The sequence below is a fragment of the Ranitomeya imitator genome, chromosome 5 (assembly GCF_032444005.1).
Source record: "Ranitomeya imitator isolate aRanImi1 chromosome 5, aRanImi1.pri, whole genome shotgun sequence".
NCBI classification, from domain to species: Eukaryota; Metazoa; Chordata; class Amphibia; order Anura; family Dendrobatidae; genus Ranitomeya; species Ranitomeya imitator.
In genome coordinates, this window is record NC_091286.1 from 98,740,900 (window position 1) to 98,763,548 (window position 22,649).

The 22,649-nt window shown below is 44.7% G+C and overlaps 1 protein-coding gene across 1 annotated transcript in view; it reads left to right on the forward strand.

Moving 5' to 3' along the window:
- Positions 1 to 203: 203 nt before the first annotated feature.
- DSTN (destrin, actin depolymerizing factor) overlaps positions 204 to 22,649 on the forward strand; it is a 42,792-nt gene continuing 20,346 nt past the window's right edge. Inside the window, exon 1 of the mRNA XM_069768966.1 lies at positions 204 to 340. Coding sequence (XP_069625067.1) covers positions 338 to 340 — 3 coding nt within the window. The 5' untranslated portion in view covers positions 204 to 337. The remainder of the gene's footprint in view (positions 341 to 22,649) is intronic.

Sequence of the window (22,649 nt, forward strand, 5' to 3'; positions counted from 1 at the left end):
CACTCTACAGCTTAGATCAAAGTCAACGCGTCTCAAAAATCAGACTTTAAAAAAAAGCAATAAAAAGCATCACAGGTAAAACACCACATTCAGCCTTTGTACAGCAGCGTCTCCTCCTCTTCGGCTCTGAATAACCTGTAAGCCAGTGCCACCACTAAAAGCTACGCCCAGGGATAGGCTGTCGTCAGTGATATTCTGTGACCCTCCAGAACACTTCACCTGCCCAGCATCAACAGGTGCGAACACAAAGAAAGTCCTACCCCTCCACTACCTCTCCAGTACCTCTCCAGTTTCTTCCAAGTCCATCCTAGACTCTGTGAGATAGCACTAAACCAACATGGTGAGTAAAGAGAAAAATTATTATATGATTTGTAATGTTGAATTTTAATTTAGTTTAATATTTTTTATAATATATATATTTCTAGAAGAGTAATTTAAACATATTGCTTACTTGTTTTATTTTTATTTCTGTGCTTGTATATAATAATTTTATGCTTGATTGGTTTATAGATTTTTAAAAAATGTTAAAATAGTAAAAAATTATAATGATAGTATGGTAGAATGGTAAATACTCACGTAAAAGGAAAATATGAGCGCTGGGCAGCTCTGATATTGTACAATGGGGCCAATCAATGTAAAGTGCTTTCCTTTATATTTTATCTGTAGAAGCCCCAAAAAAAACATTTTAAGAAACTGTGGCAATTACGAAGCTAACAAAAATCTATTACCTAGTTTTATTTGCATTAGACCATTGTACAGAATTTGTGTTTAGGCAAATATACCTGCGCACTGAGTCGATGCATTCTGTAAGGACCAGTGACATTTAGTTATCTATGCCTTAGCAATGAATAAGTGAAATATTATACTTCCTTAAAGATGAAAGGCTATACATTAAAAATGATGTAAGATCTGTTTTCATTAAATATTTTATCTTTCCTATGAATTTAAAAATGTTAAGTTCCAAATGTTTGTAAAAGAACCAGAAGTTAAAGCAGAAAGCGAGCAGCAGGCGGTCTTCTCAGACACCAAGAACAAAGACCTTTTTGGTTTTGAAATACGATTTTGGAGTAGTGTGACATAATCTATTCCGAATATATAATTAAAGTTCTTAATATTTGCTTCACTATAGGCAGTTTTGTTATAAGATATTTACACCTTTACATGTAACATATTCTTTACAGATTTGCAAGTGTTAGGCTACTTTCACACTAGCGTCGGTACGGGGCCGTCGCCATGCGTCGGCCCGACGTACCGATGCAAACTGCGAAAATAATGAACAACGGGGGCAGCGGATGCAGTTTTACAACGCATCCGCTTCCCCATGGTATGGTTCGGGGAGGAGGGGGCGGAGTTCCGGCCGCGCATGCGCGGTCGGAAATGGCGGACTCGACGCACAAAAAAACGTTACATGTAACGTTTCTTTGTGCCGACGGTGTGCCAAAACACGACTTATCCGTCTCACGACGGATGTGATGTGTGGCCATACGTCGCAATGCGTCGCTAGGGCTACATTCACATTTGCGTTGTTGGGCGCAGCGTCGTCGACGGATACCGACGCATGCATCATGCGCCCCTATCCTTAACATGGGGGGCACATGGACATGCGCCGGTATGCGTTGTAATGCGTTTTACGATGCATGCTTCATTTTGACGCACAAGACAGGGCGCAGACGACGCTACTTGTAGCGTTTTCCCTGCGTCGAATTTCCTGATCTTTACTATCTTATGACAACTCATGCGTCACAAAACGCTGCGTTGTGTATATGCGTTGTGGGTTGCGTCGCCGACGCTGCGCCCAACAACGCAAATGTGAACGTAGCCTAATGCAAGTCTTTGGAGAATAAACGCATCCTGCAAGCACATTTGCAGGATGCGTTTTTTCTCCAAAACGACGCATTGCGACGTACAGCAAACAACGCTAGTGTGAAAGTAGCCTTAAATGCAGCTTGTGTTGCAAATTTTGTCAGAATTTACAGCTGATTTTTTTTAATTTTTCCTCTGTGTGAATGGGGTTTTGGGAACACTTATCAATATGTATAATATTATAAATTTACAGCAAATCTGCCATGTCTGAATATCGTCTGACATGATAAAGGAAATTTACAAGAAGTCCTCACTAGATGGTTTACCCATCTTATAAATGGAAAGCGGATCATTAAGGTGGCTTCACATTCTATGGATGGATGGGGCTCCAACCTCTGAGTCTTTCATGAAAGTGCCACTCCAGCTTTTTTTAATTTTACCTCTGGAATGGTAATCTACTTTCCCTGCACCAATCATATCTACCAGCCTCCGTCTTCGACTGTTACTGGCGCCGCTCCGCTTGTCTTCTGTAGGTTGTGCCCTGCCGGATCGTTGCAGTGTTTGCTGGGTGAGCTGGGAGTCACAAGTCAGTGCAAGTCTATGGGAGCCAGAATGTAGCCAGAACGCCGCTCTCATAGACTTCCACAGAGCTGGTGACCGTTACCTCTGACTTCCGGTCAGTCAGATGTTATGGTAAAAAGATGGCGGTGCGGGACCGGGGCGGTGCCTGGAACAGATTAAGACGGTGGCTGGTAAGTGTAATACTAGGGTCAGTGAGCTTAAATTAATGGCACCACTCCAGCGCAGATACAAAAAACAAACGCTGACGTGACATGGTGCTTGAAGGGAACGTTCTTTGGTCATCAGCTGTGTGGAGAACGGCAGCAGGCCCCATTATTTTAATCAGGTCTGGCTCTCTGCATAGCAGGTGGAAAGGGTAAAGCTATATAGGAAAATAATGCTAAGGTCACGTTCACACATTGAGCATTTGGTAAGTTTTATAACTATCATTTGTAAGCCAAAACTAGGAGTGGGTGATAAATGCAGAAGTGGTGCACATGTTTCTATTATACTTTTCCTCTGATTGTTCCACTCCTGGTTTTGGCTTACAAATACTGAGGTAAAAACCTCACCAAATACTCAACTTGTGAACGTGACCTATAGCCCATGAGATTTCACCTCTTTATAAGACTTGAATACCCCTTTTGCATGACTATTTTGTGTCTGCAGCCACTATATGTCCTGCCTACCTTGAAGGGAGCAAATGACCTTACAAACCCCCCGTGGTCTGAACAGTGATACTCCTTTCCATCTATATTGTACTTCTTGTAAATTACAGGACTACAGGAAGGAAATCTGGTTTTATAATCAGGCTTTGTTTGTAGTCTGTTACCATAGAGACACATTGGTCTGTATAGGAGCTGTATACACTAGATCATTTTTTAGTGCTGTGTAGAAGACATAAAAGGTTTAAGGGGTGGGTGTATCTTTTAAGCATGTGTTCCAGGAAGACATTACAGGTTAGATCCACAGATTCAGTGATTCTTATTCCTTATTAATAAGAATAATTGTATATTTCATTAAAATATGTTCTCCAACAGTTTCATGCAATAAAATAGCACTGTTCATCTGCTCTTCCTGGTTCATAAATAGTACAGTAAATTGATTATGATCATTAATACAAAGGTAAGGCCATATGTGAAAATTGGGTATTAAGAGAAACCACCAAGAGTCAATATAGACCAGTGGTAAATAAAATGTAACCTTTAATTAATCCTATTAAAACCTTACACACAATTATTAAAATGGAACATAAAGTGCACTGGCAGAAAAGAAAATCCACTAAAGGGTCATCCATAACAGAGACAATCGCACACCCCGTGGATTTATACAGAGAATGTTTAGTCCTCTCTCAACATTAAATATAATAACCAGTGTTTTGTATCATAATCTGTGGCTAGATAATGACGAAATATAATGGGTAGAACTGCTCCTATCAAGGTAAAGATCTTCCACTTAACTCTCTCAATAAATACTGGAACGATTTCACCATATAATGTGACCGGAGTCAGATCCGCGTGACAGTCCTGGTCCCATGATAGTCCTGTACGACACTGCCATGCCCGGGTCTATAGAAAAATGAGGTGCGTTGCTCCCTACGCGTTTCCTCTTAGGTAAGATTCCTCAGGGGAGACTGTAACTGGTGAGTCTGTCCCAACACTGTGCCTGCACCCTAATTCCACTGGTCATACTCATCCCACCGTCTGCGCACATCTGCCATAGTGCAGGGGGTAAAATCAAGCAGAACAAAGCAGCAAAATAAGACAATGGAGACTGTGAAAATCTGTGTAACTTCCCACGTGAGCCTCGTACTGATACACACCAGTGGCTGTCACTCTGTACCACAGCGGGCGAGCTAAACTTCACACAAGGGGACAACGAAACAACATTTATTTAGGTTCAATATTTTACCAATATAATGAAGTTGAAGAACACAATTCACATGGGGGACATGTTTCCATAACACATTGATCTCTATGATTAAAGGCTGTTCTGAAAATGTAGCTTATATTAAAGCAATGGCATCAACACAGGTTTCAGGTTCCAAATGCAACAACAAAAATGTTTTTTTTTTTACAAAGTCTTGATTAAAAAAAGTGCTAGCATTTTGTGTATACAGCTCCTATGCAGACATAAATATCGCCATGGTGACAGACCACAAACATACCATGTCCACAGTATAATATTACAATCAAAATTCCCTTAAAGGGGCTGACCACTTCATCCTTATTTTAACACGTGTTAAAGGGAACCTGTCACCTCATTTTTTCAATGTGTCTTGCTGCTGCGCAGTGCAAAACAGGCGAAAACGGCGACTTTTCCTTGGTATTTTGGCAGCAAAGGTGGGGATTCAGGGGACAATAAAGGCACTATTGTAACGCACAGCTCAGGCCCTATTTAACGCTATTTAACGCTATTTTTAGCTCATTTTGAAAAAACGGGGTGACAGGTTCCCTTTAAGTAAATGGCATGCGGCACATTACAAATGCATATACAGTGCCTTGCAAAAGTATTCGGCCCCCTGGAACTTTTCAACCTTTTCCCACATATCATGCTTCAAACATAAAGATACCAAATGTAAATGTTTGGTGAAGAATCAACAACAAGTGGAACACAATTGTGAAGTCGAACGAAATGTATTGGTTATTTAAAATTTTGGGGGAAATTCAAAAACTGAAAAGTGGGACGTGCAATATTATTCGGCCCCTTTAACTTAATACTTTGCTGCTCCACCTTTTGCTGCGATACACCTGGATACGTTTATTTGTGAACCATTCCATTGTAGATTTTTCTTTGTGTTTGGGATCATTGTCTTGTTTGAAGACAAATCTCTGTCCCAGTCTCAGGTCTTTTGCAGACTCAGGCTATGTGCACACGTTGCGGATTCTCTGCGGATCCACAGAGTTTTTTGAGGTGCATAAAAGCTGCAGATCCGCAATTGATTTACAGTACAATGTAATTCAATGAGAAAAAAAAAATGCTGTGCACACTTTGCGGAAAATTCGCTGCGGAAAAGCTGCGGTTTAAAAGAAGTAGCATGTCACTTCTTTTTTTGTGAATCTGCAGCGTTTTTTTACCCATTCCATTATAGAAAACCGCAGGAGACATGCTACTTTCACACTAGCGTCGTTTGGCCTCTGTCGCAATGCATCGTTTTGGAGAAAAAGCGCATCCTGCAAAGTTGCCCGCAGGATGTGTTTTTTCTCCATAGACTTTCATTAGCGACGCATTGCGACTGATTGCCACACGTGCGACAGATGCGTCGTGTTTTGGCGGACCGTCGGCACAAAAAAACGCTACATGTAACTTTTTTTTGTGCGTCGTGTCCGCCATTTCCGACTGTGCATGCGCAGCCGGAACTCTGCCCCCTCCTCCCCGGACCTTACAATAGGGTAGCGGATGCGTTGAAAAACTGCATCCGCTGCCCCCGTTGTGTTTTTACTTCACGGCATGCGTCGGTACGTCGGCCTGAAACACTGCGACGGGCCCGAACCGACGCTAGTGTGAAAGTAGCCTAAAAAATGCAGCAAATCCGCAAGAAAAACGCAGCAAAAACGCACTAAAAATGCTGCGGAACTGCACAAAAAAGCGACAATTCCGCAGGTGTGTTTTCTACCAGGAGAGGCAGAATCCGCACCAGAAATTCCTAAGCCTAATCCGCAACGTGTGCACATAGCCTCAAACAGGTTTTCTTCAAGAATGGTCCTGTATTTGGCTCCATCCATCTTCCCATCATTTTTAACCATCTTCCCTGTCCCTGCTGAAGAAAAGCATGCCCAAACCATGATGCTGCCACCACCATATTTGACAGTGGGGATGGTGTGTTCAGGGTGATGAGCTGTGTTCCCTTTACGCCAAACATATCGTTTGGCATTGTTGCCAAAAAGTTCGATTTTGGTTTCATCTGACCAGAGCACCTTCTTCCGCATGTTTGGTGTGTCTCCCAGGTGGCTTGTTGCAAACTTTAAACAACACTTTTTATGGATATCTTTGAGAAATGGCTTTCTTCTTGCCACTCTTCCATAAAGGCCAGATTTGTGCAGTGTACGACTGATTGTTGTCCTATGGACAGACTGTCCCACCTCAGCTGTAGATCTCTGCAGTTCATCCAGAGTGATCATGGGCCTCCTGGCTGCATCTCTGATCAGTCTTCTCCTTGTCTGAAATGAAAGTTTAGAGGGACGGCCGGTTCTTGGTAGATTTGCAGTGGTATGATACTCCTTCCATTTCAATATGATCGTTTGCACAGTGCTCCTTCGGATGTTTAAAGTTTGGAAATCATTTTGTATCCAAATCCAGCTTTAAACTTCTCCATAACAGTATCACGGACCTGCCTGTTGTGTTCCTTGGTCTTCATGATGCTCTTTGTGCTTCAAACAGAACTCTGAGACTATCACAGAGCAGTTGCATTTATAAGGAGACTTGATTACACACAGGAAGATTATATTTATCATCATTAGGCATTTAGGACAACATTGGATCGTTCAGAGATCCACAATGATCTTCTGGAGTGAGTTTGCTGCACTGAAAGTAAAGGGGCCAAATAATATTGCACGCCCCACTCTTCAGTTTATGAATTTCCACAAAAATTTAAAATAACCAATAAATTTCGTTCAACTTCCCAATTGTGTTCAAGTGGTTGTTGATTCTTCACCAAAAATTTACATTTAGTATCTTTATGTTTGAAGCATGATATGTGGGAAAAGGTTGAAAAGTTCCAGGGGGCGAATACTTTCGCAAGGCACTGTATATACAGGTTCTTCTGCAGCCCTTTTTAATGAGGCCTTTCTTACAGTGTACACACCTCCTTTTCTTTTAGCGGCTGCTGATGGAGGGGGTGTGATCAGTCCTGCCCATTATTCTCCTCCAATTAATAAACACTGTCTACGGGAAAGCTGTTTTTCAATTGGAGGAGACTGATGGACAGGTCTGGTCACATGCTCCCACATCAGCAGCCATTATGTGGTCAGGGACTGTGCAGACTGTAATAACAAGTACCCGAAAACTTGTATATTAGTAAGTGCCACAAAATCATGCCCCCGTCACAATTATTAAAATAAGCAAAAAGTGGTATATCCTTTTTTTACTGTCCTCAGGCATAAGAGAATGAGTCAGTTAAAGTAACACATGACTACAGCATCGGAATATACAGTGTTTTTACATAGTCTGAAAACGTGAAAAAGTGCACAAAAACTATAAATGAAAAATAGTTGGATTTTTCTACATAATTCTTTCACCTTATATTTTACGCTCTTTGTAGGAATGAGAGAAATTGGTGACAAAAATGTATGTACCCTCTCATTACAAAATATATCCATACCATACATGTCTGCGTCCTCTACATCTGCCACATTGTGTCATTCCATGGCCACCGTTACTCAGTTACCTTTATACACTATTGCCTCATATACCGTTGCACTGTTATTTAGACTGAAAGTTAACTACAGACTTGTAAAAAGGAAATAATTACAAATATTTAAATTCATGGAGCATATGTCACATGAGTATAAGGAGGGGAACAAACTACAGAGTGAATAATTTATCACAGCACCAGGTGCATCATCCGTGTGAAACAAAGAAAGCATCTGCATAATTTAGGAGGGAAAATATTTTAAAAACCATATAAACTGCTGTCTGTCCCTGGCGCTCTTCTTCTCTGCACTCCTCCTGTACTGGCTGTGAGCGTCGGTCAGCCGGAAAGCAGAGCGGTGACGTCACCGCTCTGCTTTCCGGCCGCTGTGCTCCCAGCCAGTACAGGAGGAGTGCAGAGAAGCAGAGCGCCGGGGACAGACAGCGGTAGGTAAGTAAGTACTGTTTTTTTTTTTTTTACTTTTACGCTGGTAACCAGGGTAAACATCGGGTTACTAAGCGCGGCCCTGCGCTTAGTAACCCGATGTTTACCCTGGTTACCGGCATCGTTGGTCGCTGGAGAGCTGTTTGTGTGACAGCTCCCCAGCGACCAAACAGCGACGCTGCAGCGATCCGGATCGTTGTCGGTATCGCTGCAGCGTCGCTTAATGTGAAGGGGCCTTAAGGTCATCGATGTTCTGGGGTACAGTCTCTAGCAGCTGTTCCCTAATAATACAACCACGATTAACTGGAGCATTGTTGTCAATGAAGATGAAATTAGGCCTATGCTTATCTTGTAGAGGCACAGTGATTGATGGTATTCAAGTAGTTGGGGCTTGTTACATGAGTAGGGCAGTTCTCTATTGATTAGACATACCTGTCCACACTGTAAAGCTTTAGTCACACTAAACGACTTACCAACGATCACGACCAGCGATACGACCTGGCCGTGATCGTTGGTAAGTCGTTGTGTGGTCGCTGGGGGGCTGTCACACAGACAGCTCTCTCCAGCGACCAACGATCGGGGGAAAGACTTCGGCATCGTTGAAACTGTCTTCAACGATGCCGAAGTCCCCCTGCAGCACCCGGGTAACCAGGGTAAACATCGGGTTACTAGTGCAGGGCCGCGCTTAGTAACCCGATATTTACCCTGGTTACCATTGTAAAAGTAAAAAAAAAAAAACACTACATACTCACATTCTGATGTCTGTCACGTCCCCCGCCGGCATCCACAGGGTTAAAACTGCTTTCGGCAAGAGCGCTGCTAATGCACGCGCTGCTGCCGAGAGCTTCCCTGCACTCTGTCAGTGCCGGCAGTAACAACGGTGATGTCACCGCTGTGCTCTGCTTTACGGCCGGCGCTGACACATTAGCAGCGCTCCTGCCGAAAGCAGTTTTAACCCTGTGGACGCCGGGGGACATGACAGACATCAGAATGAGTATGAACTGTTTTTTTTTTTTACTTTTACAATGGTAACCAGGGTAAATATCGGGTTACTAAGCGTGGCCCTGCACTTAGTAACCCGATATTTACCCTGGTTATAAGTGAACACATCGCTGGATCGGCGTCACACACGCCGATCCAGCGATGACAGCGGGTGATCAGCGACCAAAAAATGGTCCTGATCATTCCCCAAAGACCAACGATGTCCCAGCAGGGGCCTGATCGTTGGTCGCTGTCACACATAACGAGATCGTTAGCGGGATCGTTGCTATGTCACCAAAAGCGTGATGTTGCAACGATATCATTAACGATATCGTTATGTGTGACTTGAGCTTAACACCAGCCCCACCAAAGGCTCCCCTGAAGACAACATAGCGTTCTCCTTGACATCTCCAACATCATTGGCGGCTATCATTTCTGGTCAGTATCAATCCATTTTTATCAGTGAATAGCACTGAGTCCCATTAGTCCCTTGTTCAGCGTAGATGCTCCCTGGCCTATGCAAGATGATGATACCTGTGCCTGATGGTGTGGTCAGGTACCCTTGCAGATTGTGTAACACGCAGGTCATGATGATGATAACGGTTCCAATGGCAATGGCGAGGTCCTGTTGACCAATTGTTGGGTGTCATCTTGGTCTCATGATGTCAAAATGTGAACAGCATGACGTGGAGGACTGATTAATACCAATTCTAATTAAACCCAGAAATGTATTTGTTGATTCATGAATCAAACACCTGTTGGAAATTTTGCCATTAAGCTTCTTGTTTGAAAACAGCAAGTTGTTCAAAAAGTACTGAAACATTGAACAGATGGACATGTTGGGCATTCAAAAGTTTAGAGACAATCACATTTAGTTTAACTGAAAAGGTTAGAGTGTATTTTAGCATCATCCTGAAATTTCACCCGAAATCCAAATATCCCTAACTTATTGTGAGTAATGTACAGATTAACACAAATTTTGGTATTCACAAAGTTTTCTGCTTTGGTGTTTTTGATCTTGTGCTCAGATGTTTCTATGGTTACTGAAGTACTAAGGTACAGTTATACTTATAACCATTTCATAAGTTTTAACATTTTGACAAACGCATCAAGTTTATGCAAAAACTCAATATTTAGGGTATGTGCACACGTCAGGATTTCTTGCAGAAATTTTCCTGACAAAAAACGAACATTTCTGCCAGAAAGCCGCATGCGTTTTTTCATGCGTTATTGACGCGTTTTTCCCACACAAATGCATAGAATAGCGGGAAAAACGCAGAAAATCTGCAACATTAAAGAACATGCTGCTTTTTTTTACCGCAATGCGTTTTTTTTTTCGCTGAAAAAAACGCATCATGTGCACAAAAATTGCAGAATACATTCTAAATTATAGGATGCATATGTCTGCAGTTTCTAATGCGGTTTTATCATGTTTTTATCGCGAAAAAACGCAAAAAAAAATGCGAAAAAACCTGAACGTGTGCACATACCCTTACAGTGTTGACTTTTATTTTACCAAACTGCTCTTCTCTCTGGCATGCTGGATATCAGCTTCAGGGCCAAATCCTGACTGATGGCAGTACATTCTTGTCTGATCAGTACTCGGAGCTTATCACAATTTCTGTGTTTGTATTTGTCATCTGCTTTTTGAAGATTGATAACAGGTTCACAATTGGATTGAGATGTGGGGAGTTTCCTGGCCATTAACTCTACTTCATTATATTATAAGTTTTGCCTTGTGTCATGGTATTCCATCATGCAGGAAAAAGCATTGTTTATAACTAAAATGCTCCTGTATCATTTGGGGTAGTTGCTCTTTGAGGATGTTTAAATTTCATTCTTTATTTATGGCAATGTTCTTTGGCAAAATTGTGATTGAGCTCACTCTCTGGGATGAAAAGCAACCCCAAACATGAAGGTCTCAGGATGCTTTACTCTTGGCATAACACAGGACACCTTTTCTTCTCCAGATTGTTCTTCCAGAATGTTTAACGAGCGCTTGGGAAATCAAACAACACAGCCTTAGGCCAGTCTCACACGTCCAGATAATTCCGGTTCCGGAATTATCCGTGTCCCTGTGCTTACCATGAACATCAGTGTGGCACATGTGCGGCAGCCGTGTGCCGCCCGTGTGCCAACTGGGTACCACACGGACCGTGCAGGAGACAGCGCTACAAGTAAGCGCTGTCCCCTGCATCTGGTGCTGAAGCCGCCATTCATATCTTCTCTCCAGCAGCGTTCGCTAGAGAGAAGATATAAAAATCCTTTTTTTTTTTCGTGTTTAAAATAAAGATCCCTGTCCCCACCCCCTCCCACCCCCTGTGCGCCCGGCCGCTGTTACTAAAATACTCACCCTGTTCCCTCGAAGCGTCCTCTCCACGCCGCACCTTCTCCTGTATGAGCGGTCACGTGGTGCCTCCCATTACAGTCATGAATATGCGGTTCCACCCCTATGGGAGGTGGAGCCGCATATTCATGACTGTAATCGGCGGCACCACGTGACCGCTCATACAGGAGAAGCTGGCGCTGAGAGGACGCTGCGAGGGAGCCGGGTGAGTATTTTATTAACAGCGGGCGGGCGCACAGGGGGTGGGAGGGGGTGGGACAGGGATCTTTATTTTAAACACACAAAAAAAAGGATTTTTCATATCTTCTCTACAGCGAACGCTGCTGGAGAGAAGATATGAATGGCGGCTTCAGCACCACGCTGGGGGGACAGCGCTTACTGTAGCGCTGTCTCCTGCACGGCACACGGACTGTTTTACACGGACCCATTGACTTTAATGGGTCCGTGTAATCTGTGCTCTCCCACGAACACTTACATGTCTCCGTGTTTTGCACACGGACACACGGTCCGTGAAAACACGCTGACATGTGCAGAGACACATTGATTTCAATGTGTCTACGTGAGTCAGTGTCTCCGGTATGTGAGGAAACTGTCACCTCACGTACCGGAGCCACTGACGTGTGAAACCGGCCTTAGCATGGTGTACTAAGCAGGGTTTCTGGTTTATTAATGCACTGCTCAAGTTTCAATAGTTTCACACACAAAGAAAACTTCCTGTCGAAAGATGTAGCCAATAAGAATTTTGGAGCAGAAATTTGAAACATTTTCACCCAGCAGTGTTATTTGATCATAAATCAAGAGTTATGTGACAAAATGTATACAACAGAAACAATGTAATGGAGCTTGGGGTGGTAGCCATGGGCAAGGAACTTGTTTTCTGCACCTCGTCCAGCTACAGAAAAACAGGGTCCAGTTTCAGTGTGTGTGCTCTGCAATGTTTTCAGGTAAGAACTGCTTCCAGCTCTGGTCGGCCATGCAGAGTGCAGCGTCGGCTTACTGAGATCCCACGACAAGGAGACCAGACCAATCCAAGACAACAAAGTCCTTTTTACTAGCATTCAGGCGTGTGCCCAAAGAGTAACAGGAGATAACGTTTTCATGTTTCTTTACACAAAACAATGGTATATTTCAAATAGATACGAACAGCATCATCATTGCTGAAATAGGGACTAATACAGTACTGCAGGTTAAGCCCAGACCTCAATTCTTTTCCTGGTTGGTGCTACTTTAAGCGGTGCTCACTCTTATTGCCACTATTCTTCTGCCCAGTTCTTGGGAACCGAGTAACGATCCATCACTTGCTGTCACCTTACGCTAGGTTCACATTGTGTTAATGGGTTAACGCTAATGGACTGCGTTGCACAGCGAAATTGTCGCAATTAACGCCATGCAATGGGTCCGTTAGCGCACCCATTGACAGCAATGTGATTTTTCTCTGTAGCGCATCGCTAGCGTATGCCATTTTCGGCACGCGCTAGCGATGTGCCGTTATTTTGTGACGGACCTCGGACGCTGCTTGCAGCGTCCGAGGTCCGTTCCTCGCTAGTGCAGATCGGGGATCTGCGCTAGCGGGAATGACAAACTCGACCCCTCTAAAGACATTGCGTTAGCGCCCAGGCTCAACCTTATAAACCCCCATGCCCCAAGCCTTAGAAACTCTATCTTCCTGACTGCAGCTTCCAAGACCTCCCTTAGCTTCTAGCTTCAAAGAGCCCCTTAGGGATCTCCCACAAGCTCCTGTCTGAATATTTCTCAGACACTCCTGCTTACAGAAGAATGCTACCACTGTTTGGTTCTTCTCTTGGTGTTTCTTGAGCTTCCTGCCCTCTTCGTCCACACACACCCGGTGAAGATCACCTTTTCTGAGGGTGTCCTAACTTCTCTCTTTCTCTTTCTCTCTCTTTCCTAACTTACCACAGAAACTGAAACTAAAGGCTTCTTTCACACTAGCGTCGGTATCTCCCCGTCGCAATGCGTCGGGGAGAGATTCCGACGCTAGCGTTTAGCGCATTGCACAATGGAGGCAGCGGATGCATTTCTCCGGCGCATCCGCTGCCCCATTGTAAGGTGCGGGGAGGTGGGGGCGGAGTTCCGGCCGTGCATGCGCAGTCGGAAAAAGCGGTCCGTCAGGAGCAAAAAACGTTACATGTAGCGTTTTTTGCTCCCGACGGTCCGCCAAAGCATGACGCATCCGTCGCTCGACGAATGTGATGTGTGGCAATCTGTCGCAAATGCGTCGTCAATGCAAGTCTATGGGGAAAAAACGCATCCTGCAAGCACTTTTGCAGGATGCGTTTTTTCTGCAAAACTACGCATTGTGACGGATTGCAGAAAACGTTAGTGTGAAAGTAGCCTAACACATAGATCCACATTGCTCCTCCCCAACCCTGGGCCGGCCCTACAGTTAACCCTTGTCATATCTGACTAGGAGGAACTGCAGCCTAACAGGAGGATGTCAATAAAACTCAGTATATTTTCACACATATAAAACATCAGGAGCTGTCAGTGGAACGCCATCCTCTCCACCCTCACAACAATATAGCATCTGTTCTCTCACACCACGCAAGCACAAGGAGAACATCATACTCATTGTAAATGTTTCCCTTGGTGGGATTGAATCGATATCGTAGTTATGTCCTCTTTAGTAGATGTTTGCTGCACTTACTAACCTTTCTTGGGCTCCCTAAAGTTTTCTTCACAGCAATTGAACACCTCTAAAAAATGTTGATGATCCGATAACTGATTTAGGGCAATCTTACAAGCAGAAATGTTCTTGCATGTAAAGCCCTTTAGCTGCAAAGTAATGATGATTGCACGTGTTTCCTATGGGAGGAAACCCATGGTTAACAGAAGAAGACAATAGTTTCAAACTTTGTAATTGTAAAGTGACAAGTCTGCTTTTATAATTCAGTCAGCATGACAAAGTGATATTAGCTGATTTGTCCTTATAAAGGGCTCATGCAGTCGTCTGTACAAATCAGTCCAAGGATGGATCGCTAATGCATGGGCTGGCCATGGGTCCCGGAACTGAACTATGCCAGCTTCATGTATTTCTGTGAAGCAGTCATGCGTGGGTTGGGAGTCCTGCACCCAGCCTATGCATTGTGGTCCAAGATCAGACCGAGATTCACAAACGTCTACATGAGCCCTAACACGTTCTCCAGTCCTGAGCTAATGAGAAGGCCACTGTAGTAACGTAAGCAGGTCATTTAGAGGCAGAATTAAAAAACAGTGTAAAATATGTTTTTGTGATTAATGACTGCAATTTTTTTTGCAATTCATCAGATTACTCTTCATCAGTATCTTGAGTTAATGGAAATTACCACTAGAAAGTCTTAAATTTCTTCTCTCTGATAGCATGAAAGTGAGGGCAGAGAAATATATAGTCAGATAGATGTGTCACTTTAATTTTTCACTGATAAAATTTACCTCAAAGTTCTTCAATTCCTGTTTGATTTCTAGAGATCTTATTCCCCAGAATGTCTGAAGTAGAACTGATACTCAGACTGAGACTACATTGGGGTATGCAAATGATGAGTGTTGAGCGCTTGATTTTGTGGCACTTATATAATAAGTAATTTAGATTCTTCTCCTGCACTTGTTAGTTTAGCCTTCCTCACATAGTACACAGACCTTCTGTCCACATAATGGCAGCTGGTGGATGAGTGAGTGACTAAACCAGTCCATCAGTCTTCCCCAATTGAAAAATATGTTTTTAGTTGTAGGAGGAATGTCCCCATGCTCCTCCATCAGTAGCCATTTTGTACACAGGAGAGCTGTGCAGTCTGTTGGGAGGGCTGCACTAACAAGCATATGATGACCTGTAATTAGAGATAAGCAATTTCTTAAAGTGGAATCAAATTCTCATCAAATTTTGCAAAACTCCAGAATACAGAATCATAAAGGGTCAGGCAAACAGTTAAATACCCTGCAGCCCACCATTTGGTTCTCTGTTTTTCATCTTTTCCCCATACTTCATCGAGCACAATCTATTTGGTCGCTTCTGGAATGCCCGCCAGGGCCGTGGGGTACTCGGTACCTAAAGGGTTGTGTTACGGCGACGGTGACCCGGTCTGTGGCCCTGGGCGCCCATGTTAAAGGAAAGGTCTTTAAAGGGGTTTTTGAAATAAAGAAAGTTTGTGACACCACCTGGGGTATTTGGTCAGGGATGACCGACGCTGCTTTAAGGGGTCCACTGGGGTGATGTTATGGCAGCTGGGATGGTGCAGCTTCCCACAGGTGAAGCTTGGTCCCCAGGGCTCTCGGTGTAGAAGATGAAGATGGTGAGTAGTGCGATAAAGAACAGAGGACACAGGTTTGCAGTCTCTTTACCTGGTTTACTGATGGTAGCAGGCAGCCCCAGTCCAGGGCACCAGATCACAGGTACATGTAGGGTCCGGCCGGCTTGGAAGCGAGTTCAGAATTCCCTTTAACCAGGTGGAGTTAAAAGTCTTCCTTTTAGCGCTGTGGTATTGTAGTCCCTTACTGCCTAAGGCTTCTGGCAAGGTCTCAGTTCTCTCTGTCCCCTTTAGGTAGGACTCAAATCCGTATGACAGGTGACTCAAGCCTTTTTATAAGGTTTCTATCAAGACCCAGGCTCTATGTGTCACTGTGTCTCATGGGTGTTAGGTGGACAAGTTACATGTAGTCTAGCTGTCCTACCAGTTTCTGCTGTGCCTCCTAGAGTATGACACAACCTCCATTTTCCGGTTACCGGTATCTGTGCTCTGTCAGGGAGGTAGCCCAGTAGCTGCTATTCTCCCTTGTTGTCACTCTCCTGTGCTTCGCTCTTTGGCATGTTATCTAAAAGCTGTTCTTTCTTCTGTATCTCGCTATCTAGGAGCTACAGCACCTCAGGCTGTACGGCCCCTCACCCGTCCTTCTGCCTCAGACTGCTCCGGTCTGCTGTCCGGCACCAACTGTCTAAATCTTCCTAACTGCCTAGCAACTGCCCAGCAACTAACTCCTCCTCCCGACCAGAGAGAGAAGCTCCTGTGAAGTCGGGTGTAGAGCTCCCCCTTCTGGCCTGGGGACAGAACGGCATTGTATGTGCTGATTACCTGTTAAAAGGAATCTTCCATCGCTTCCAAGCGTGACATCACTCTCCCCGAGAGGAAAGCAATGCCACTGTGACAACCAGGACCCTGGGGCGTCACACTTCACTCCAGGCTATGGCATAACGTCATGATGTTACACCTGACCTGGCAACAAGGTGCTAAGTGACATCAGGGGCCTACATATTTTATGATCTGGGGTCTGGAGGTACCCCAAAGCGTAATAAATGCCATTCAATTCGCTAATAATTGTTAAGTTAAAGGTAAAGTGGCCAAACCCTTTAAACATATTGACTTTTTGGTACTTTAAATTGATACCATAAAATGGACAACAGTCTCAGAGCCAAACAAAATGTCTTGATTCCTGCTTCTTACATGGAATAAGCCCTTGTAAGCAGCTAAAAAACAGAATTGTTTAGCTACTTATACCCACAGGATTTCTTATGTTCAGGGAATTTGTTGTCCCATAGCAATTTTAAAAGCTGTGTCTTGGCAGGTACACCACAGGTGTGAGTCATTCTTTATATGCTGCACATAGTATACACCTTCTGCCACACAACTGCATTTATAAGGGCACATGCACAAGTTGAGTATTTGGTGAGTTTTCAGGAATGGGTAAAAAATACAAAAGATTTAGAAGTGTTTCCCATTTCAGACATTAATGCCGTATTTGGAATGCCCGCCAGGGCCTAGGGGTACTCAGTACCGGGTCCGGTGGTCATTAAAGGGGAAGTCACAGTGGCAGCGACCCGGTCCGTGGCCCTGGGAGTCCAAATTAATGGAAATATCTTTAAAGGGATTATTGAAACAAGAATATTCGTGACGCCACCTGTGGTATTTGGTCAGGGGTGACCGACGCTGCTTAAAGGAGTCCTCTTGGGAGTGGTGGCACTGCAGCAAGGGTGGTATGGCTTTCCACAGGTGAAGCTGGGTCCCCAGGGCTCCCAGTGTATTTGGCAAGGATGGTGTGGAGGACACAATATTGCAGTCTCTTTACCTGATTTACTGATGGTTTACGGCCACAGTCCAGGGTACCAGCAATAGGTGACGGTGGAGTCCAGGCTGAAAACGAGTTGAAATCCCCATGTCAGGTCAGATTGGAAGCCTTCCACTATGCGTTGTATAATAGTCCCTTGCTGCCCATGGCTTCTTCCAAGGTCCTCTCTTACTCTCTCTCCTGAGACCATTCCTACATGGTAGAGGACACGAGCCGTTTTATAGGGATCTCTTTCCACGGTGACTCCAGGCTCTGTATGTCGCTGTACCTCAGGGGGTAGATGTGGGCAAGTTATCCTACCCTCCGGTTTCTGCTGTGGGGCATACAGTCCCTCACAGCTTCAGGCTCCCGGTGCCCAGTTCCTGCGCTTCAGCTTGGAAATGAACCCAGTCACAGCTCCCTTCCAGCTCCTCAATTCTCCTGTGCTCCTTCCTCTTTTACTGTCTCTACAGACTAACCTCACTCCTCCTCCAAACCAGACTGTATGGGGAAGTTCCCCTGAAACAGGCTCTAGAGCTCCCCCTTCTGGCCTGGAGTCAGAACCTGTTGAATGTACAGATTACCTGTCAAAGGGGATCCTCCTCATTTCCAGGCATGGCATCACCCTCTCCGAAAGAAGGCAATCTATAGAAGGTTCAAAAATAGCAATGGACACTTACTGCTTGTCCATTCTAAGCTGCCCAGTATGGGCTTCATTCTTGAGCAATTTGCAGGTCCAAATTCTGGGACCATAGTCTGTGGACATGAATAAATAAATGTCTGACATGTGAATTCTTGGTTAGTCCATGTTCCCACATAGCATAAACACAGCGTTTACTCTGTTGCATTTTATTGTGCAGACAATGTACTATATTTATCTATTTAACCAGACTGGATGTGATTTCATAAAATTTTATATACACACTGCATTTATAGATATCCTTTTACCAAAACTGGACACATTATGTAAGAGGGCTGCAGAGTAGAATAAAGCTGAGCTGACAGTGTTATGAGAGGAGGAGAGCTGATAGAAGGGTTTGCAAAACTCAGCTAAACTCAGTTGTGCTTCCCTTCCCCCCACAATGACCTTATCTGAGAGGTGTGAGCCATCTGTGCCCTATACCCAACATTGTCTAATCATGCACAAGGTTAGGGTACCGTCACACTATACGATTTACCTACGATCACGACCAGCGATATGACCTGGCCGTGATCGTAGGTAAATCATAGTGTGGTCGCTGGGGAGCTGTCACACAGACAGCTCTCCAGCAACCAACGATGCCGAGGTCCCTGGGTAACCAGGGTAAACATCGGGTAACTAAGCGCAGGACCGCGCTTAGTTACCCGATGTTTACCCTGGTTACAAGCGTTAAACTAAAAAAAAACAAACAGCACATACTTACATTCTGGTGTCCGTCAGGTCCCTTGCCGTCTGCTTCCCGCACTCAGTGACTGCCGGCCGTAAAGTGAAAGTGAAAGCACAGCCGCTGTGCTCTGCTTTCACTTTACGGCCGGCAGTCACAGTGCGGGAAGCAGACGGCAAGGGACCTGACGGACACCAGAATGTAAGTATGTGCTGTTTGTTTTTTTTTAGTTTAACGCTTGTAACCAGGGTAAACATCGGGTAACTAAGCGCGGTCCTGCGCTTAGTTACCCGATGTTTACCCTGGTTACAAGCGAACGCATCGCTGGATCGCATCGCTAGATCGGTGTCACACACACCGATCTAGCGATGACAGCGGGAGATCCAGCGATGAAAGAAAGTTCTAAATGATCTGCTACGACGTACGATTCTCAGCAGGATCCCTGATCGCTGCTGCGTGTCAGACACAGCGATATCGTAACGATATCGCTGGAACGTCACGAATCGTACCGTCGTAGCGATCGAAATGTTATAGTGTGATGGTACCCTTAGAACAGGAGATCAGAGCTGCTGAAATACATCCCACACTGAGAAGCCTAAGATATCGTGGGGTGTGTTCTTTTTCTGCTGTGTTTCTGCCTGCTTATGATTGGGTAACTTGAACAGGAAAAAAGTACACGCCCTCATTGAAAACTAACCGATAACACCCATTGAAGCTTTAATGTTTTTTATCTTATTAGGTACCAATACTTTGATTGCTAATATCTTTGTTACGGAGGCGAAATCAAAGAATTAAAAAAACATTATTCCACTCTGTAGCCACTAGAGATGAGCAGATTGATCCGTGTAGGATGGAGTTTGCGCCGAATCTCCTGAAATTCCTAATTTCATGGTTCGCAAAAAAAAATGGGTTCAGCACTATTTCCCATGCTGCTGAATCATTGGAGAGCAGGCAAATGTCAATTTGTATTGCCGCGCGGGCTTCCCCATAACGCCCTGCAGCTGTGACATCTTATGGATTATAATTATCATACGTTGTACAGTGGTGGTCAGTACTTGGGACATTACACATCCGCATTTTCCAGTGGAGCACAGTTTGTACAGCAGAGTCATTTTCAATTAACAGAATCACTGGGTAAGTCTCTCTCTTCTGTAGAATGTAATCTCTTTTATGGTCAGCAAGGTCCTCTCTCTTGCCTGTAATATGTAAGTTCTTATGATCAGCTGAGTTTTCTCTCTTCTGTAGAGTGTAAGCTGTTATCGTCAGCAGGGTCCTCTCTCATGCCTGTAAAGTGTAAGGCTACTTTCACACTGGCGTTTTTTGCCAGACGTCGCAATGCGTCGTTTATGGCAAAAAACGCATCCTGCAAAGTTGTTTGCAGGGTGCGTTTTTGCCCCATAGATTAACATTAGCGACGCATTGCGACGCTTTGCCACACGTCGCAACCGTCGTGCGACGGTTGCGCCGTGTTGTGGCGGACCGCCGGGAGCAAAAAACATTAAATGTTACGTTTTTTGCTCCTGACGGACTGCTTTTTCCGACCGTGCATGCGCGGCCGGAACTTTGCCCCCACCTCCCCGCACCTCACAATGGGGCAGCGAAGAAATGCATGCGCTGCACCTGTTGTGCAGTGTGTCAAACGCTAGCGTCGGAATCTCTGCCCGACGCATTGCGATGGGGAGATTCCAACGCTAGTGTGAAAGTAGCCTAAGTTCTTATGATCGGCAGGGTCTTCTCTCTCTGGTAAATTGTATGCTTCTATGATTTTCTATGTATTTTCTGAGCAATTTTTTGTGTATTTTCCAAGCAATTGCAAGCTATCCAGTATTGAAATTTGCACAAATTTCTTCACCATGAATCAAATTTACAGGGAAAATTCAGTGAAGTCGGCTAAGGCTACGTTCACATTAGCGTTACGCTAATGTGCGTCGCTGTTGCGTCGGCGACGCAGCGGCGACGCGCCCCTATGTTTAACATAGGGGACGCGTGCGTTGTTTTGGTGGCGTTTTTCGCCACGTGCGTCGTTTCCGACGCTAGCGTCGTACGCAAGAAAACGCTACATGTAGCATTTTCTGTGCGTCCGATTTTCGTCAAAAACGACGCACGCGTCGCAAAACGCGCGCGTTTTTGCGCGCGTTTGCGCGCGTTTTTCCGTGCGTCGCCGCGACGCCAATGTGAACGTAGACTTATTCACATGTCCTGAATCCACCAGCAAGTTTTCCCCACTGCTCACTGTGTTTGTCATTGGCTGCAGTGTTGCCATCACCTTGACAGTAAAGCAGTCAATCAGTGAGCTCAGCGGGCATTCCCATTTAGATGAAACATTCCGTTCAGAGCCGTTGAGCTCATTGGTTAGATGCTGTGCTGACTGCTAGATGTCAGAGCTGTATCCAATGCCAGACACTGGGAGCAGATGTGTAAATGGTAGGTTGGTACGTTAGCACAGCATGATTTTTTTTTATAGCAAACTGCAGCCAAGGGACAAATTTAATTGAAAGAAACAACCCTTTTGCGGTGGTTTTCTTAACCTTAAACCTCAATAATGTCATTTTTACTGTACATTGAAGAGGGTATCCCCCATTACCCATTATAGCGCATTAATTTAAGAAGGGGTTAGTGTGACAGTAAATATCCGAGCATTAGGTAAAGTGATATAAATACCATTATGAGAGTATATATCCTCTTGATCATCTTACAATTGTTTAGTAGGAAAATATAAGGCCTGATTCATATAAAAAAAATTTTGTCTAGTTTTTGGTGTTTTTCAACAGTCTTTCATTTGAGCCTAAGCCTATGTTCCTGTAACAAGGTGGCACGGGGTGGTAGTCGTGGGCGAGTTCACTCAGCAACAGTCAGTGAGCACCCTGGCACCTTGTAAATGAAAAGATAAATAAAGTCCCGGTACTGCAATACAGTTGATTACCTCCGTTCAATGTTCACTTCTCCTTCCCTGGATGGCGGAGAGGCAGACAATGACACTTGCAATGCTTTTTATAACGGAAACATTTACTTGCGGAATAGATGTCTTCAGGCACAGATTACAAGAAGGTTTAGCAGTATCAATATCTTCAGTCACCGGTTATAATTAGCAGGCAGTCCTTCACAGTCAGCACACTCTCTGTCCTAGTTGCTGAACCTCTACTCTGGTCCTGGGAAGCCGTGCTACTCAGATATGAATTCTATCCCTTTTCAACAGTCTCTATTCAGTCCTCAGCCTCAGCTGCTGACTTTCTTCTTGTGCACCAGTCCATGCTCCATCTTGCCCTGTCTTGATCTGAGGCTGATGGACTCTCGTCTAGTACCCTAGCACGTGCATCTCCTTGACCCTGTCCTGGTCGCAGGCTGACGGACTCTTTTCTAGGACCCTAGCCCACGCACCGTCTTGACCCTGTCTTGGTCTCAGGCTGCTGGACTCTTGTACTCCTGTGGTCTCTTGGCTCAGCGTGTACTGGCCTCTTGTCTGAGTGTGTTACCACCATCGCTGGTCCACACTGTTTCTGTACTGCTGCTTTGCCTGTATGGGGTATCCACAGGATGATACTCCCAACTGCTGACTCTGGTCATAGAGGTCTGGAATCTTCCTACTATTGCCCCGTCTCTGCAACACAGCTTCTATTTACTCCTTGTCCAGGGCATGGCCACCCAGGCACTGCACTCTATTCACATCTTGCCCGGGGCATGGCTGCCCGGTCTCTCCCCTGACTTCCTGCTGCTGTTCCCTTATCTACTTGCTCCTTTCTCCCAGTTAACCCTTGCCTGCTTGTAGTCT